Here is a 19,168-nt window from a genome sequence, read left to right on the forward strand (position 1 = left end):
ACCTCGTGGTTTTCCACTGATTCACCCGAGAGGAGGCCGAGTGTTCAAGTGCACAGGAAGCTTACGTGTGATGATCAAATCGCAAACACTCAGCGCCCCACACCTAGGAACGTTGAACACACCGAGCTGAAGTGACGCGGGAAGGGGCCGGAGGGGAGCAGAACCACCTCAGAAAAATCTCAGTTGTTAAAAAACACGAATAAAACGTGAGCCTTAAACATACTTCTTGCAGAGAAATACAAGCACAGTCATTAAAAAAAAAAAAAAAAAAAGTTGCATTGGAAAGGCATTCATATTAAGTTATAGACCATTTTTAGTAAACTCAACTTTTCTTAAGGTTGGATTATTTACCGAAGAGTCTACAAATCTCTACAAGCACATCTGTTTCAGCAAATTCTATGCATCGCAACACAAACTGAGGTGGTTTGTTTTTCCTTAGTGGAAAGCAAAGCTCTGCACAGAATACAAAATTCCAGGTGATAATTCTACTTGCTGCCTGGTCAACAGAGTTTAACTATATGACAACCTCAATTTCTAAACAATAAAAAAAAAAAAAAAACACTAAAAATTATCTGTTACTGATGCGAAAACAGTATCTCCTATTTACTCAATATTTACTAGAGTAAATATTGAACACAAGATGGACTGACTGATTTTTGTTTCTCTTAATAGGTAGCCTCCACAGTTTATAAGCTCACGCTCCGTTGGGGCTGCCCGAATGCCACCCCGGTTACAATTTGAAATTCTCACACATGTACCTTATTTTCTTTGGCACGGTATAGATTCCTTCCTTTCTTTTTAAAGAATCAGCTCAGTGGAACTTGGGGGAGGGAGACAATATCCTGTATACCAGGAAATTCAATATATAGCTCCAGAAATTTTATTTTTAAGAAAAGGGAGAAAGAAAAGACGGACAAGAAAAAGATCCAAGGAAAGCACAGCAATAGCAACATGCCCTTTGCAGCCAGCTCTTGAACCCCAAATGGGCCACTCCTTCCTTCCTTTGTGCCTGCTTTCAAGATTAAAAATAGAAGCAAGAAAAATAACGTGAGCCTACACATTATACAGAATTTAATGAAACGTTTATAGAATCTCAAGTTATTCATGAAAACCATTTAAGTTCTAGAGCATCTTGGTCTAAATTTTAGAAGAATGAAATCTGAAACACCATAATTTAACCCCAAATCCCTGGCAAGTGTATGGACTGATCGGGACTGCGGGTTCCTAGTCTCTGCTAAAGATCCTGAAGCATCAGCTAGCTGTAAAGTCAATATCCTGCATCTCAATGATCAATTTCCCTCCCGCATTCTTAAACGTAGGATAATAAATACACGTAAGAATGAAAAATCTTTCTTTCTGCCTCTGTCAAAGGCCTGTACGGATCTTTACGGATACAGTCACCTCAAGAAGGGGAGGGATAAGTGCCTGAGGAAAATTTCCAAGTACAGTTTACACAAAAGTACAATATTAGAAAGACTTCCATAAATCATTCTTCAGCAGATTTCCTTAACTATCACATTTTTCAAAAGTAAACAAATCGGGCTATATTTGCAGCAACTCCAAGTGGAGCATAAATTTAAATGATGTATTTGTTCTGTTCACTGATAGGAGGCTGATATTACGTTAGTATATTTTCTTCCTGTCAAGAGTTATTTACATATGTACATTATTTGTTAAAAATAAAATGTCAATACCATAAACTATATTTTACAGGAAAGCATGAGGGAAGCCAAATATGCAAGTCTCTGAAAGACTTAAAAGCTTCTAATAAACTACTTTATTTTAGGAGGAGGGGGCTTTAAATCATAGTCGGTCTGTCATGGAGAAGGCGATCTGGACCCCTGTGCCCAGCTGCCACCTGGTCCTACAACTCGGTCGCAGGCTTCCAGGTCAGCAGCCAGGGGTGCAGAGGGTGGTGCCCGTTCCCGGGGCAGTCCCTGGGGCTGCACATGGGAAAGAGGTCATTTGAGTGCCTGTCCTCAAAGTTTCAGAAGGTATGACATGGTGAGACCCCTGACAAGCGGGGGCGAGTGGTCTGCGCCCACGTGCGGTGGGCCTGGGGTGCGTGGGAGCCCAGGGCGGTTAATTCCGTTCCTCCAGCAGTCGCACGTCTGCGGTGCCCCGACGCTTGGGTTCCAGGGTGGCAAAAAAGGACACATCCGGGTCCCGGTCGGACTGCAGGGCCAGGACAGTCTCCTCAACGACTTGAAGATGAGGGTTACCGGCATTTCTCAAGTACGCTGGAGAGAGAACACAGGAGTTTGGCTCATGTGCCCGTGCCCAGTGCTCCCAAACGCACCTGAGTGCTGGGGGTTCTGCAAACCACACCTCAGGACAAGGAAGCACTTGTATAGCATAACCAGACACGTGAGACCTTCAATGACTTTTGTCACAGTAACTTCCTAAATTTCAAAGATGGACTCCTGAGAACCCGTACGCATATTTTTAAAGTTATAATTTAAAAACTTCCCACGTTATCTTTCCTTTCCTCCACTAGGCAAGAACTGCACGTGCACGGAGGGCAGGAAGGGGCGCGGGTGGCCGGGAGGCGCGAAGCGGGGAGACAGGAGCCTGCGGGGTCGGGCTGGACACGGTGGGCTCCCCCTGCGCGCCATAGGCGCCATTGCAACGGCTGAGGGACACAGTCTCCCGCTCCGTCCTCTTCAGGACACAGTGACTGCTTCCAGACCTCCTGGGAATTAAGGCTGATGTTTGCTGCAGCTCGTGCTCTCTGCATCGTTAACATTTACAAAATTCTTCCCCATTTCTAGAAGACTGTGTGAAGTTCTGCATTTTAGCGTGAAGCTTGTTAAATGTGAAAACTCAAACATTTTATAAATAACAAACTATTCTGCATAAAAGTTAATACATGGATTTATAAAGTCTGAAGCATGCGTGTGCAATTTCCTAGAGAGGAAGTCTGGCAGTGCACTGCCTGGTGAGCTTTAAGATGTGTAAGTTCGAAAAAACGGTCCACATACCCTTTTCCAGCAGCGTCTGCCGCAGAGCTTTGGCCAGCAGAACCCTCACGTTCGGCACCGGATCGGAGGCCAGGCTCAGGAGGCTGGGGAGCAAGTGTTCGACAAACTGCTCCACGGGGATGCACTCCTCGTCCACCACCGCCTGCCAGGACAGACAGCCACAGCCAGAGAATCGACACTTTTCCACAGTGGTCAGCGGTTTCTTCTAAAAACATACCCTTCCACGATTCCAAAGAAGTAATTTCGGGATCTGTGGGTCTGAGGACTGTGTGTGTGTGTGTGTGTGTGTGTGTGTGTGTCCAAATCTTAAAATCTCAACCACTGAATTTGGTTAGAAACATAGTTAATAATTTCTAATTCCTTACCAAAGACTGGGTTCTAGGTGGTGTAAAATCTGATGGAAAAATAAAGGCTTCGAGTCAGACAGGCCTAGCTTCAAACCTAACTTGGTCACTTACTGGCTTCATGGCCTGGAATAAGCGGCTTCACCTGTCTGGGCCTCGGTTTCCCCATCTACATGAGGGGGATGTGCCGGGGACGGCAGAACATTTTGCAAAAAATCTAGCAAAGCACCCACCAATGAAAGCTGAGAGCCCTCCCCTCTGCTAGTCACCAGAACTCGGGTACCAGGCCTGTCTAGGGCTACCTGACCCCAGACTCCAGTGCAGGCCCGGCCCTCTCTGTGACCCCCTGACAAACACTGTGTCTGTGAGGACAAGCAGCATCTGCTCCCTGCCACCCTGACAGAACCCTGTGTCTCACTGCAGGCTATGGAAGCCAGAATGAGCCCAGTTTTACAGGGCAGGGAATTGGGGTCCCGTGAGGTGCCACCCACAGGCCACCGGGTCTGTGAGCACCAGCGGGGGCCGAGTCCCAGCCAGGCCTGTTCATTCAAAGTCCTGCAGACCTTCCCGCCACAGGGAGACAAGAGCACCAGGTGTTCATGAACTGTTTCTCACAAGTTGAGGCCACGCAGAGGTAGTGGCTCGTCACCGCTACAGCACAGACCCTCGCCAGCCCCCAAGGTCAGGCTCTCTCCCCAGAGCGCACTGAAATAACCATCAGGTGACACCCCCCTCCTTTGGTCTGTCTCATATCATGGGTTTTCTAAATCCTTAATAATTCGTGAAAGCGCACACACTCCCCTTTTTCCTGAAGAAAATTAGTGAGTATTTTTTTTCCTTTTGTCTCATCATGGATTTTCTAAATCTCAGATCAAGAATTAAAAAACAAAAGCAAAGAGATCTCATTTACCCCTTTCTCCACAAAATGACTGGACCGGCGTCTTCCTTACAGAAGTCTGTGATGGGAGGCCTGTGGTCTGGGAATTTGGCATTTCACCCGCCACCCACTGCCGGTTCAAAGCAGAGGGCCAAAATACCCTGTGATGCCCGGCCATCCCGACAGGGGGCCCTGGTGAGTCCTTTGGTGGGGGAAGAGGGTATGAGGGTCAGCTAGAGTCCAGTAACAGCTTTACTGTCATATTGGCAAAGCTGGGTGATGGGTTCATGGGGAGTCCGTGCTGTTCCCCCACCTTTGTACATGCTTGAAAATGTGCATGGGAAAAAATTTAAAATTTTTTAAATAGCACATTAGCAGAAAAAAAAAAAATCCTGGCTTTACACTTGCTATGCACTCTTGATCAAGTTACTTAACCTCTCTGGGCTTCAACTGCTTCACCCGAAACACCTGGTCTGAAAGTACATGGGTGTGACGTGTTTGATCCATGGCCGATTTTACCACTGAGGACCAGGTGTATGAGGAGTCCAAGAAATGGCAGCCATCGGCCCCAGCAAAACTGAACCTGCCCCATTTCCAGGACACTAAGTGAAGAGGGTGACATGAGGTGCTGGACAGGCTGACATGAACTTCACTTCTAGAGGGATTCAGGAGCTCTGCCCTATTGCTGGCCCCGCCTTCCCTCCCAGGCGGCTGGCTGAGGGCTGGTGCCGGGAATGACCATGGCCTGGGACCGGGCACGGCAGATGCGGGGCTCTGGGCCTCGGCCTCACCTCACCAGATGGATGGTGCCGGCAGAGCAGGAGCTTCTAGAACACGCCCGGCACACAGGAACCACTCAGCCAGCATCTACAGGACGAATGCACAGACGGGTTGGGTAACCCTGGGCCAATCACTGCCTGACTGGGCCGATCACAATCTCCTGGGAGATAAAGGGGTTTGGTCCTCTGGTCCCCAAATTCCCAGCTGGTTTTTCAGGGCTGGGATTGTGTGTCTGGTGCATCTGGTATCAGTCCACAGCAACATAAGCCCAGGGGAGACTCCCCCCAGGCCGTGCTAACCTGACAAATGAAAGCGAAAGCTTGCCTTCCCACCCACTTCGCGCAGTGCCGGAACCTGATGACGAGCTCACTGATGACACTTAAGCCCAGTGCGCTCTCACTGTGGGAGGAAAACTTCTGTAAAATGGCCACAACCTGTGGGAAATATCAGAAGAGCACATTAAAAATGCTGCCATCCATTTGAGTCATGAATCCTACTCAACGCAGAAAACACACATGTTTATGCACATTTAAAATGAATTTATAAGCAAGGGAGAAGGTTAATTTTTGTCACAGTCATCATTAGAACACAGAGGGGAAGGATGTTAAAGTACATGGCAATGCACATACGCACACTCAGCCACGTGAAACCCTTCTTAGAAATAAAATTTAGAAAGGGCCTGGCATTAGAAAAATACATTCTTAATCTTAAGATTCCGATTTTTAGAAAATGGCCCCTTGCATAATAACTAAATCATTACCTTTCAGAACATGTCATTTTTGTAAACTTGTAATAGCATCAGAGTACCTTAGTAAACTGGAATTTTCAAGTGACACCCCCCCACACACGGTATTCAGCTGGTATGAGCCCAAGTAAGACAGAACCAGTTCTCTACGTTGGAGCTCTTGCCCACTGACTGCTTTTCTACAAAGCCATGCTGTTGAGTCAAGCCCAGTCTGAGTTTAAAGGGAACACTGAGCCATGGTTTGAAGGGTTTCTCATGTAAAATGATTTATCTTTAATTTCTATCACTGAAACATACAGCTTAAAAAAAAAAAAACTATGCTATGTATTGATAAAACTGTAATACAGTTTACTAATTTCAAAATTTAAAGGCTGGTTTCCTAGGTATCCAGAGAAACCAAGGGCAGAAATCAAAGAAGTTAAAATGGAAGGAATAAATGTTCCTACTTCCAAAAATCACAAACAAACAAAAAAGCCATGATTCCTTACTAGTTTGAAGGAGATCCACCGAACTTCAGAAACTTTATCTGCACACAACTTTAAGGCAATATGCATTAAGTAATCATGAACATCATTGGGATTATAGAGCTCCAAAATGAGTATCAGCTGTCTGAAATTTTTAAAAAAGAAAGAAATAAATAAATTATTGGGGGGCACCAAACAAACAAACAAAAAACCTCCTTATAATTTCTCTTTACTCTCATTTCGTCTTACAGGGAAAACTAGCCAGGCTGGGAGATAAGGCAAGCGAAGACCCAGCACGGCTTTCCGGCGGTGAAATGCCAAAAGCAGAAGCGGAGTGAAATGCCATGCAAAGAAAAGTGGAAAAAAAATAAATCTCCATTCCTCATCTCGCACTCAAACAAATCAAACAAGAAGGAAATAAATTACACTTTGTAAAACAGAGGCCTTGGAATTTGTGAACAGGGACATTTCCCCGTGAGGTTATCGGCTGGAAAGCACATAAAACTTTGCAGATCAGATAAGGTAAAAATAGGCAGCGCTCGAGTTCCCAGAGACCCCGCACGCAGCCCGCGGCGGCCGAGCTCGCCCCGACCCGGCCCCGGCCCCGACCCGGCCCCGGCCCGGCCCCGACCCGGCCCCGGCCCGGCCCGGCCCCGGCGGCGGGCCCCGCGCGAGCCTGCGCCCCCACGCGCGGGCGGTCCGCTTGCGGAGAACCGCGCCGGCCCCGCGCCCGGGGAGCGCCGCCGCGGCTCCCACTGTCTGCAAACCGGGGCGCGGGAGCGGGAGGAAAATAAATGGCATCACCTCCACGCGGGCAACGAAAGGAAATGAAAAAGAGATTGGAAGGAAGTTAGAACCAGAAACCAGGGGTGCCGGTGAATACTTTCATATCGAAAAGCTCTGTTTTCAGAAAAATGAGAGCAATATCACGGGCAGGGGGAGCACGGAATTCATATCAGCGGGCCCGGCTTCAATAACCACGGCCGAGATGGAAGATAGCCAGAGCTCCGAGATAACGCTGTGCGCGGCGCGAGCCCCGCCGGCCCGGTCCGGCCCGGCCCCGGCCCCGGCCCCGTCCCCCGCCCTGGGGTCCCCGGGAAGCGGGTCAGCCCGGCCCCCGTCCCTTGGTCGCGATCCTGGCCCTGGAGAAGCGGATCAGTCAGGCCCGGCCCCCAACCCCCAGCCCCCAGCCCCCAGCCCCCCAGCCCGGGCCCCCAGCCCCGGCCCCCACCGCCGGCCCCGGGGGAAGCGGGTCGCCCAGCCAGCGGCGGACCTGGCCGAGTTCCCGCGCACGGCCGCTAGAGGGCGCGAGGCTTTCATGGAAAACAGGGGCCTGTTTTCGTCTCCGATGTAAACCGGGAACACGGCATAATGACTAAAAGCTCAATCTCTCAAATTAAGCATAATGATTAAAGATCACAGCAAAGAGAAAATCTTTTAGTTTGCCCCTGGCACAGGCCAAATCATATCCTGAATAGCTGCAAAAGCTTGATGGATTTCTACAGCAAAGACAATGATTGGAAACATTTCCAGTGGAGCATAAGAAAAATGAAAACTGAAGCTGGGGGAGAGACAGCCTGGGCAAGGGGCAAATGGCCACCCGGCCACCCACCACAGCCACCAAACCCGTTGGGCACTGTGCAGAGCACGTGGCAAAGCACGGGGCACGCCTGGGGACGGAGACTTATTCAGAGCGGTGGCCGTTAGAGAAGAGCGCCCACCCTCTGCACCCCTCTGGCCAGCACAAGCCGGGATTAAATAAGCCCTTCACACACAGAATGACACACAGAGAGCAGCCACCTTGGGCGACGTTTTTATCTAATAATCGTCTGGTCTGGGTGAGACCTTCCCCTGTCTCTCTCTGTCGCATCATGTTCTTTAGAAGCTGAAGTGCACACGCCACGCTGTGCCCTGCAGAGAGGGCTGCGCTCAGAATGTTCAGGAAAGCTCTGGCAAAAACTCTTCTGATTAACAGGAAAATATTGAAGAGTGGGTGATTCATCTTTTATTTGGTTCGAATAAATTGCCTTAGAGAACAGCAGAACACACTAATTCCACAGTGACTCGAGCCCTGTCTGCATCTGAAAATGAATGTCTCCCCGGAGACCGTGGTATTTGTAATTTAGAGCTTCGGAATTCACTTTATCCCTGAATAAAAACATAATCTCTTTATCCGCAAGAACACTATTACTGCTAGTTTAGAAATCAATTATAAGGTAGGGAAATTAAGAATTATTCCATCTAATTTGCCTTCTCATATCCCCAAACAGGTTTTACTTACTCTGCTAGTTCATATCGAAACCTCCAATTCCTGCTGTTATCGGTCACTACAAATTCTTGAAGCTGATAAAGATATTCTCTCCTCTTGTCTTCGTGAAGCAACTATTTTTTAAAAATGTATACATAAATAAAAATAGAGAACCCCTCAAAATGACCCCAAATATACTGTCTGATCACCCTTGAAGTTCTGCACTTGTCCCTGTCAAGGACTGGGCATTCCCCTACTGCCCTGAACTCCATCCATCACCCGGGGTGGCTGTGAATTAACGTTGCTGGGAACAGCCCTCACATGGACCCCTGAATGCTTCCAACCTCTCCCCCGGTGAGTGCTTGTGGATTTCCACATGCCCCCAGCTCTTTCTTCTCTCATAATTTCCTGCCTGCAAACAACACGTATGTGTGTGTGTTCCGAAGACAAGGCCGCTGCTGCTTCCCGGGGAGCTGGCTCTGCTCGCCTACGCCGGCACCACGAGGGGAAAGCTAGCCCAAGCCCAGTGCATCAGGCACCCCCATCCGTCAAGGGCAGCTCGTGGTCATGCAGATGCAAGTAATTAGTTTCTCCAGGTCATTTTTAAAGTCTTATTTTTACACTCATCATCCCTTTAGGAAAAAAATTAAGAAGGCAAGCAGGGAAGCAGCAATGTTTTGCAGAGAGCCCTTCAGGCAGAACTGAGACTGGGTTTCAGCTGGGCTCTTCCCCTGGGTGACTCTTGGCATACCGCGTGTGACCCAGAGGGCCTGGGCTCCTTCCTCCTCACAGAGCCAACGAGGCTACATGTCTACCATACTGCACAGAATTAGGACTCCAAAGGACAGGGAGATTACGAGGAAAGATAAAAAAAATATTTACCCATCACTACAAGAATACCCAGTGTCAAGCCTCCGGACGATACCCCTGAACCCAAGAAACCTAGACCACTGCTCCGGTTGTCCACGGACGCGTTCCACAGGCCGGGCTTTAAGAACTGTTCGGAAGAGGGAAGGTTTGCGTTTCCTTTTTAATCCTTCTCCCTACCTTCAGAAAATCATACAGGTGTTTAAGAATTCCTATTCGTACTTCATCCAGGTCCTTTAAAAATCCATTGAAGACGGGCACCAGGTCAGCAGCTGTGAGCTGGTCCCCGAGAATCACAGCCAGCTCGTGGATGGAGAAGGCCAGGGTCCGACGCACTTTCCACTGTCAGTGCGCAGGAGGACCGAGAAACCGCAGAAAGCAAGCACAAGGCCACATCACCAACAGAGTAAGTGGCCTTTCTAGAATAAACCTGATGCTGCCTGGGAACAGGCCGCCAAGGGCTTCGCCTCATCGGAGCCCCGTCAATATGCCAATGGCACCCGCAGCCGGTACTGGTAAGCCAGTGAGGCCCGCGCGCGCGCCCCTTTTCCTCCCCAGCAGATGGACCGCCCCATTTCCGTGGGTGCCTCTGAAAGGGCTCCTCTTACCTGCACATCGGAAGCCAGCGCTTCGTACGTGTCTCTCAGGCAGTGCCAATTTTGCCTGCCCAGGGTGAGTGCCACCCCCGGGAGGCTGTAGGCGCAGTGTTTGGCGATGTCAGTATCGACGGTCTGGGCGCGAGCGGGGTCGGTCATCGACACGTACTGATCTAGCAGGGGCTGAGGTATTATGTCCTGGGAAACAGTGGAGAAAGGAAACCATCATGCTCGCAGGGAAGAAGGAGCGTGCTCAGGAAAAACAAAGGAGTCTGGGATTTGGGGGTGAAAACTGCAAAGCAGAGACGTCAGGGGAAACCGAGGCCTTCCGAAAAGCTCGGGGCTCTAGATGGGTGGCCTTCTTGTCTGCAGGTGAAATTTTCAACTTGGACCAAACCATGCAAAGCAAGGCCCACACTCATCTTTTCTCACTTCGTCTAACATTTGATGGCTCAGAGGACTGTCTGGGCACCAAGGCTGGGTTAAGTCTGATGCACACAGCTCTTGAGAATGGAAACGATCTGATCTTTTCTCATAGCTGCCCAGCACCCAGCGCCCCAGCCGGGGCACGCTATCAATGGCTTTTTCCAGCTGACGGGACAGCACCTTCCTATAACAACACCCACTTACTTCTCTTCTGTCAGGACAAGGCGATAAGATAATTTCAAACATTTAAGAGATCTTACATAGCACAAGAGCCTATCCACAAGAAAAAACGAAGCCAAACACAGGTCAATCAAAGAATCTGTCAAAAACTTTTCAGATTATGAGAAATGACTTGTAGAAATAGACACTAAATACGAACGCAATGCAGAGATGTCAGGTTTTTCTCCTATTTGACTTGCTTTATTAAAATACTGTTCTAGATTGTTTGAAAGATTTTAGCACTCCTTTAAAATCTGTTGTTTTTTTTTAATAAGTTAGAGAGGAAATATTAGCAACACAAAGAAGGAGTGAAGATATGTATTAATATTGACGGAAGAAAAATACCTAGTTCCCATGGCCGTTCGTAAATTTAACTCCCAGAAAAGGTGACATTTTGACTTTTCTTTTCGCTTTTCTTTGCTTTTCTTTTCAAGGAACAAACCTGTAATTTAGACTTCTTCTCCTTAATTGGGGCGGGGAGATGCCTCTGCTCCGTCTCCAGACTGTCAACAGCTCCACCGCAGGGTCGGCCGGGGTCCTGCAGAGTTGATTGGACACGTTACCAACTTACCCCAAACACGGAGCCATTTTATCATTCTTCCTCAAAGAATCCGCTTTCAGTGCTGGAAATGACTGCTGCAGACCAAGACTAGCATTTCCCTGGGAGTCAGGGGTCTCTCTCCAGATGTTAAAAAAGACAACTGCACAGGTATGGAGGGTGTGGTCAGGGATTTTAGGGGCCAAAGCAAACAGATATCATGCATTTTTCATCTCAAGACTGCTTGAGGCCTTTACAGAAGACAGGTGGATGTCCGTGAGAAGCCACCACTTGAGTCTGCACTGACCACTCTAAGGCCTAAGGTCCTGGGATGGTTAACCAACCCCCTTGTAAGAGTCACACACTGAAGACACAAACCATGCAGACGGCAGGGCAAGCAAGCGCATCCAGTACTTCTGGGGAGCTGGAGACGCGCAGCAGTGTGGACCCGCCGGGGCGGGCAGACAGACAAGGGGAAGACCTGTCTAATTTGGGGGAAGACGTGGCCCATAAAGGAGTATTTACCTGGAAAACTATTCTCGATTTTCACATGTACAAACACTTCTAATGTTTGCTGATGAACCTTTTCAGTAGGTTAACAATTAATATGAGCAAGAACACTCAACAGTGACATATTGGTCTCTGATCATTGATTACATTAGCGGAGATGAACCTGACCTTCTCCACCACCCATCACATGGGTTCCCACGTGCACTTGAAATGTCATACTGTCTACCAGCTTAATGGATCCTGACAAATCAGCTCAATATATGATCCAGGAAAGTCGATTAATACACCGATAGATGCTTCGTTTGCTCTGAGGCATGCTACCACAGCCTTCAATTCCCAAGATTTTCACTGAAATATACTGCTTATTTTAATAGAGGACAGGATAAAACAGAAATATTTGGGCATGATAACCTAAGACCTCAATTTCTCCAAGTTCGTAACTTCATATACCTTAATGTGTAATAATCACTGTTCTTCTTTCGGGAGTTAATCTGATTCCAGAGTTTTCAGTGCAGTTGGCATTGTGAGGTCATCTCCCCCAAAAGCCACCGGGCAGTCAAAAGACACCAGTGAGAAGCAACCAACACCCCCCCCCCCAACCCCGCATCCCTCACAAAGGGCGTCTCAAGACTCAGGTGGTGTGCTAAGAAGGCAGGGCAGAAAAACAGCGAGCAGGGTCAATGCCAAAGAGCCGAGTTAACCAGCCACCCGGCCTCAGCCACTCTTCTGTCGTCTATGCGAGATGACAAAATCCTTACCAACTAAGCTCTGGGAGTTTTTTGGTCCCTTTTCCTTCTTTTGCAAGTGGAAGCATCCTGACTACTCCCAGTGGAACCGAAGAATCAAGCCACAAATTCAAGAGCCCTGACATCTTACAACATAAACCGAAGGTCAGCTTGCATGAGCCCTTCAAAAATCCTTCAGGCAGCAGAGCCAACTTGGAAGAATCTGCTCATTTCCATTCCTCTCACTTATGCACGTGACGAAGAAGCCCTAGTCCGATCAGGTCTCCACCACAGTGGACATAGCCATGCCTTTCTACCTAACCTGTGACTTCCACATTCTAGGCAACATGGGTAACAACCATTTTCTTGCCTATTTCTGAAAATAAACCAGCAAAATAGGTTACCCCCTCATTTTATACGAATCAAAGACAACCATCACAAACTCCTAAACATTTTATATTCAGGCTTCTAAGTAGGTCTTTTGTTTTGTTTTATTGGCACAGGCCTAGACGGGAAGGGAGGTGTTAAGTTCATTCTGTTGCTAGGATCCAATTATCCATTGCACGGATGGTGGAACAATCGGTACTCTGGCCTTAGAGACCACGGGCTTGAAGAGATGACCCACAACGGCACAGGAAATGAGGAGATGCCCACACGCCCAGGACTTGATGATCTTGGACCCCACCCGGATTTTAATTCTCTAGTCTCACTCTGACCCAGCTCAAAGCGGTCAGAGCCGGTCACTAGGAGTTCAGAAGGCATCAGAGCCTCTGCCCTCATGAGCTGGAAAGCTATGGAGACTGCCAGTGCCCGAGAGCCTCGGGCCCCCAGCCCTTCCTGGATGCCGAGTCCCCACCTCACAGGGCCGAGTTCCAGGCTGCATGATAAAAGCTGCTGAGCTGCTTTTCAAGTCTCTCCTCTGATGTCTGGCCAGTACCTCTACTGGGGTGACCACATGCCCAATGAGCATCGCCGGAGCGAGGGCTGGACGTGGCAGTCCGCCTGCTGAGGCCGAGGCTGGCTTTCAGCTCTAGGGCCCGCAGAACCCTCCTTGTAAAGCAGCAGGGAAACTGGCACATATATGGTCAATCCCCACAAAGACCCGAGACTCGACATCTTTGAAGAAGCAGGAAGGTGCTTGTGGGTCTCCCCACTCTGTTTTGGTGGAGGAGAGTCAGAGTTATCAATCACCTGATTGATTGGTTGTCTCGTTATCCAAAACATGACCTTAAGAGTAAAATTAAATTTGCCATTTATCATCTCTGCCAGGATATAGTAATAAAAGAAAACGCAGCTCTGTGACCTCTGTCACGCCCTCCATGGCAGAGGGACAGGGCAAACACTCACTGTGCTTCGTAATATCCTGGGCTCAGAGGGCTCCTTCTGTGCTGAGGAAGCCGAGAGAGCCATGGGACTGTCAGGCGCAGGGCTGGGAGCTGAAACGGACCCCTCGTTCTGACCTTCCGTCCCCTGGTGCTCGGGCTCATTCACAGAGTCAAGCTGTGCGGCTCTCAGAGCAGCTGATAAGACCTGGACCTGAGCTGCAGGGAGAGAAGTTTGAAGAATTTTAATAACTTTATTTGGTTTGTAGGGATTCACTTGAGAAGGGTCTTTGCAACAAGCCAGTCTGGAAGCAGGTATGCCACACGCATGCACCATCAACACATCTGTCCCGGCGGTGGGCGGGCCCTGGAGTCCTAGAATGAGCTCTCGGGGAGGTGGTGATATTTACGGCCATTAACTTTAACTATTCCAACTAAACGCCAGCCATGCACAGAGCATCAAATCTGAACTCGAAACGCCTCAGTGAGGACAGTCAGAGTTCACCTCCGTCATCTCTCACAGAAAGACAACGCGCTGTTCCGAAGGCCAGCATCCGGGAGGTCCACGCTCTCGGTGAGGGGGTCCTGCTCCTCCCCACACCAAATACCCACAGAAATCGATCCATCTCTGTGCACAGAGATGAGTACAGATCTCGCTCACCAAGCCCCAAGGACTATTCATTTGTCCACAGCGTGACTGCCCGAGACCCTCCTAACAGCAGATGACAAATTTCACACACTTTTCTGTAAAAACAATCTGATGTCCATCTCCAGATACACACACACACACACACACACACACACACACAAAATAGTGCCTACATCCTGCTTTCTACAAGTTAACTTCAACAGACCTCAAGATTCATTAAAATGTTCAGAGTTCATAGCTAACTCCCCACTCAGCCCAGGACAAGATCCCACCTCCCTAGTGCAACCCACCAGGTCCTTCCCGATGGCCCGAGTCACGTCTCCAGCTGCAGCCAGTCCCCAAATCCCCAACATGCTGTTTATTTCTGAAACTTCTGGGGTCACGGATCGATCTGAGCTCTGACAAAAACTATGGACACGAGGCACGCACATACATGCAAGATTTTACAAATGATTTCAAGGGCCCTCCCCATCCTCTGCAGTGCGTTCCTAGCTGTCACCTTTTGGGGCCCACATGAAATGCCTCCCGCTCTGCAAGGTCTTCTCCCAGACACTCCCTCTGGCGCCAGGCATCCCGCCCTGTGCTGGCACAGTGCGTCACACAGCCTCCCGCCCCAGCCCCCGCCACAGCCTGTGCTGGTGGCAGTGTATGGAGCTCCTTCCACGAAACCATGTGCCTGTCACTGCTGCCTAGCACCCGGCCTGGGGCCCAGCACTGACATGAACGCCGTTTTAGAAATGTGGTTTCCAAAAACAGACCTTTGTCTATAGCTATTAGAAGTGATATGTTACATGTGCTCATTCCTTCGGCAACCATTGACTTAATTTCCTTTATAAATTTAAAGAGAAAGAATAATCACAGGACTAACTTGATTTTCATATTTCCTTTCCCGAAAGCTTCACAAATCTTTGCCCGGCAACAGCAGCAAGTGTTGTTTTTCCCGATCTCCCCAACCCAAGGAAGAATACAAATATAGCACTGTTTAGAGCAAGAGGAGGCGTGATAATGGATATGGATCGCGAGGCTGGCTCCCAGATCAGACGCTCAGTGGGAGCACTAGTCATAACATGAAAAACACCCCAAAGAAGTTGTACTTTCGCTTGCTGTACAAAGACAAAAACCTTAAAGTTTGGCTCAGGGCTGAGCTAATAAGCTCCGAAAGGAGCATCATCCTTAGTTGTTCGTACCTAGAAAAAGCCCCATCACATAGGAAGTGATGTAAGAGCGTCTGAGGAGCTAATAAAATTTCCAGCGCTACAGATACACCCCCACGCTACCTGCCATCCTAGCTGAGCGACCTTCAGCCTCGCACAGCTGCCCTGCACAGAGGTCCCCAGGGCTCCGGTGGCGCTGAGGCCGAGAGACCCTCTCCTGGCCATCTGTGCACAGTGCACACGAAGTGAGCACATATACACACACGCACATGTACACGCAGGCGCAGCGGCACACGGCCTAGCCAGCACACAACCCTCAGATACCCTGTTTCCTCCTCCATCATGGCAGACAATGCTTACCTTGAACATCTGGATCATTCATCAGATGCTCCTGCAAACTATCAAGGACTTTCTGAATCTCGCTCCTGGCCACGCAGCTGTGCTGCACAGTCTTGGGCCTGCTACAGCCCTCCTCCTGGGGCCCAGCCTCACTCAGAAGCAGCTCTAGGTCCTTGCTTATGTCAGGGAGAGGAGTTCGCCAATAAAAGAAATTACTGAATACATCCTCAGGACCCTCTGGGCAGGTAGAGGAGCCTGGTCCAGGGAGGCTGTGGATGGGGAGGTCACTCCCAGCAGGGAGCTTCAAGGAGGCACTGGTCGCCGGGGAAAGCCTGGTCAACTCGGCTCCAGCCAAGGCAGAGTCTTCTACTGAGTCTGCCTTGAGGCCATCCGAGCTAGCGACCCGATGGAAATCACCGGTTTCCACTGGCGTGCCTCCTGTGGGCAGGTCTGGCTCCGTACGCACCGGCTTCGCGGAACTAAGGGAAGACGGAGGGAGTACTTTTAGCACCATGTAATGGACTGGAAGTAAAATGGGAGAACGTGAGCCCCGCATCCTCCCAAGCCCCGACCTCCTCTCTACCTGGCCATCCAAACTCCTAGGGCCAGAAGCTCATAACCTCACAAGAGCATAAAAGGTCCAGTCAGTCCCCACTGCCCCCCTCCTCGGGAGTATCATGCGTGCTGAAGATGCCATGCAGACGTTCAGCCAGTCCCTCTGTTCTGTCCAAGGGGTGGATGAGCCCTGGCGTCTGCCTTAGTGGGCAGAATACAGGCACTCCCTGCCGTCAGTACCTCCACCAGGGGGCAGCCACTGGGACACGAAAGCCACCGAAACCACTGGGAGAGTCCCGAGGAAGAGGTGCCGCACAGGCCGGACACCAGCAGGAGCTCAGTGAATTTGGGTGGAGATGGACAGAGGGGAGGGAGCACCAATGGTGAAAAGATGGATACCCTCTGAGCTGTACAGCACTACTCTCCTGCTCCACTAGGACATTAGCACGGGAGAGCCACTTAGCGATGACCTCAGACGGTCTGGCTGGTGTGTGCCAGTCGACCTCCGAGGAAAGATGAAGAACTCCAAGATCAATCACCTAGAACTTACTAGAAAGGCGGGATAGCATCCGCTAATAGTGGGTCAGGACTGTCACCTGTGCGTGCAGATAACATCCTGGGTTTATGGGCATGTGACACCAGGGCACAAACAGCCATTTGGGAGACCTCACATCTTGCCTATGTAAATTATCCAAAGAACTTCATTAATCAAAAAGTAAGAGAAAGTTTCCTTTACAGGTTATTTAATCACTACCCTCAATGAATATTTTATCTAAATTTAGGAGACACAGTAGCTTCATTATTTATAACCCAGTAGTCATGTTTCAAAATCATTATTGCAATTACTTTTGCTTCTTTACATAATTAAAGCTCTAATATCCCATCTTGCCCAGAAGGTCACTGTTACTAAAACTCCAGACAAGATAATTGCTAAAATTTTAGGTGGACGCTTGAGGTGCCGTGTGGGCCCTGGTAATTATCCTGCTCAGAGCTCACCAGGCTGAGAAAGTGTTGCCAGAACTGCCCGCACAGGGGGCCCCGGAGGGGAGATCAGAGTCCAAATCCTGAGCCGGTGGTCGGATGCTCAGGGTGCCATCTTCTCGAATACAGAGGCCGGCCCTGGAGGGATTTGCGAAGGTGGAAATGAAGGGGCCCAGGGACTGGAAGGCGGCCTGGCGCACCTGCAAGCAGAGAGCACAGCGCAGTGAATGTGGCATGGGCCAAGTCTGACCCCCGGCCGGGCAGCTGGCCGACCAACTGGGCAAGTCGCTGCCTGCCGAGTTATGTCCCAACAGATCTACTGCTGTCTAAGTTGTCCTCCAAATCCCAAATCAACTATTTGCAACAGAAAATCAAAAAAAACTTAGTACCATTGTGCAGTTTTTATACTTTTGGAATTTTAATTCCACATCAAATAAGTCCAGACTCATAAAGCGCCTGAGCAGACCACTACTGATCGTGACGGCACGTGTGCGGAAGGAACAGCGAAGGGGACTCTCCGGTTAGCATTTCCCTGCTCACGTCTCCGCTCTTTCATGGCCAGTCACTACAAACGTGAGGGTGCGTGCCACGTGCCACCTTCTTCACAGGCACCCAGGCTTTGGAGATTTCAAGTGCTCCGATCCCCACGAGGTCTAAGTAAGCCAAGTAGGAACCGAAAAGACAAAATACACAGTCCCAAGTCCAGAGGCCAAGCTGAGGCCAGTCAGGGAGCGGTGGCTGGCGGCCAGCACTGCCGAGCCACCCACACTTACCCATCGGCAGGGGTCGCTGATGAGCTTGATGAATAGGGGTGACAGCTGGGCTCTGCGGACCTCGGGGGGCACGCTGTAGGACACCGCCATGAAGCACTCTGCGCAGGCTTTTCGCATCCCCCAAACACTGTCTGAGCAGAGCTCAAAAAACTTTGGGATCTACCAAAGCAAATAAAATCATGCTGCTCAAACTTGGTTACCCTGAGGAAGGGCAGAACCTTTTTTAATGATGTAATTAAGGCAGAGCCATAAATATATGGGAAATATATACTAGTCTAAAAGGAATCATTTGAGGCAAAAAGAAATGGTAAGAATAAAGAAACATTTCCTTTACCTTTGAATTCTAATAAATGACTTGGTTAAAGGCTAATACTCATATAGCAAGTGCTATGTGAATTATATAGAGAAAAATTGTGAGATGACTTTGAGATCGAGTAGATATCCCAACTAGCTCACCCATCCAGGTAGTAGGATCTTTGAGTCGGGTCCTTTAGTGATAGAAGGTACAACTGATAGTAAAGCAAATAATTCCTGTTCACAGAAATGCAAATTGTGTCCCAACGGAATGCACTTGATTCTCACCCTGGATGTGGAACAGTTCTGAATCCCTGAAAGGTCTTCTCAGCATCCCTTGGTCTGACCGCACATGTGTGGTACTTTGAGTTCTCCATTAAGCCAGGTGTTGGACACTACTGTTTCCCTCATGAATAAATGACTTAAATAAAGTCTTTGGCATGTTCTCTTTCTATCTATATGAAGGTCATGATCACATCGTCTTTTAAAATTTATCCTTTAATGGAGCGCCCGGGTGGCTCAGTCAGTTAAGCATCCGACTCGATTTCGGCTCAGGTCATGATCTCAGGGTCATGAGATCGAGCCCCACATCAGGCTCTACACTGAGTGTGCAGCCTGCTTAAGATTCTTTCTCTCTCTCTCTGCCCATTCCCCCAGCTCCCATGCTTTCTTTCTCAAAAATAAATAAATAAATAAATAAATAAATAAATAAATGTTATCGTTTAAAAATGAGGCTGTTTTTTATATCCTAATGTAAAATCATCAGCCAAAATGATCCACA

At 49.1% G+C, this 19,168-nt stretch overlaps 1 protein-coding gene across 4 annotated transcripts in view; it reads right to left on the reverse strand.

Annotated features, from left to right (window-relative positions):
- Positions 1-207: 207 nt before the first annotated feature.
- LOC132022055 (serine/threonine-protein phosphatase 4 regulatory subunit 1-like) overlaps positions 208-19,168 on the reverse strand; it is an 82,969-nt gene continuing 64,008 nt past the window's right edge. For 3 of the 4 annotated variants that reach the window (XM_059407296.1, XM_059407294.1, XM_059407297.1), the window contains 13 exons: positions 18,094-18,252; positions 17,336-17,520; positions 15,806-16,263; positions 13,668-13,861; positions 10,990-11,085; positions 9,915-10,100; positions 9,487-9,648; positions 8,473-8,573; positions 6,216-6,336; positions 5,282-5,416; positions 4,236-4,404; positions 2,982-3,123; positions 2,124-2,240 (listed from right to left, as the gene is read on the reverse strand). In XM_059407296.1, the coding sequence (XP_059263279.1) occupies positions 2,219-2,240; positions 2,982-3,123; positions 4,236-4,404; positions 5,282-5,416; positions 6,216-6,336; positions 8,473-8,573; positions 9,487-9,648; positions 9,915-10,100; positions 10,990-11,085; positions 13,668-13,861; positions 15,806-16,263; positions 17,336-17,520; positions 18,094-18,252 (2,130 nt within the window). In that variant the 3' untranslated portion in view covers positions 2,124-2,218. Of the gene's footprint in view, positions 2,241-2,981; positions 3,124-4,235; positions 4,405-5,281; positions 5,417-6,215; positions 6,337-8,472; positions 8,574-9,486; positions 9,649-9,914; positions 10,101-10,989; positions 11,086-13,667; positions 13,862-15,805; positions 16,264-17,335; positions 17,521-18,093; positions 18,253-19,168 lie in introns of all 4 variants that reach the window. The other variant, XM_059407295.1, reaches the window with a different exon arrangement.

This window comes from Mustela nigripes, chromosome 7, assembly GCF_022355385.1.
Source record: "Mustela nigripes isolate SB6536 chromosome 7, MUSNIG.SB6536, whole genome shotgun sequence".
Taxonomy (NCBI): Eukaryota; Metazoa; Chordata; class Mammalia; order Carnivora; family Mustelidae; genus Mustela; species Mustela nigripes.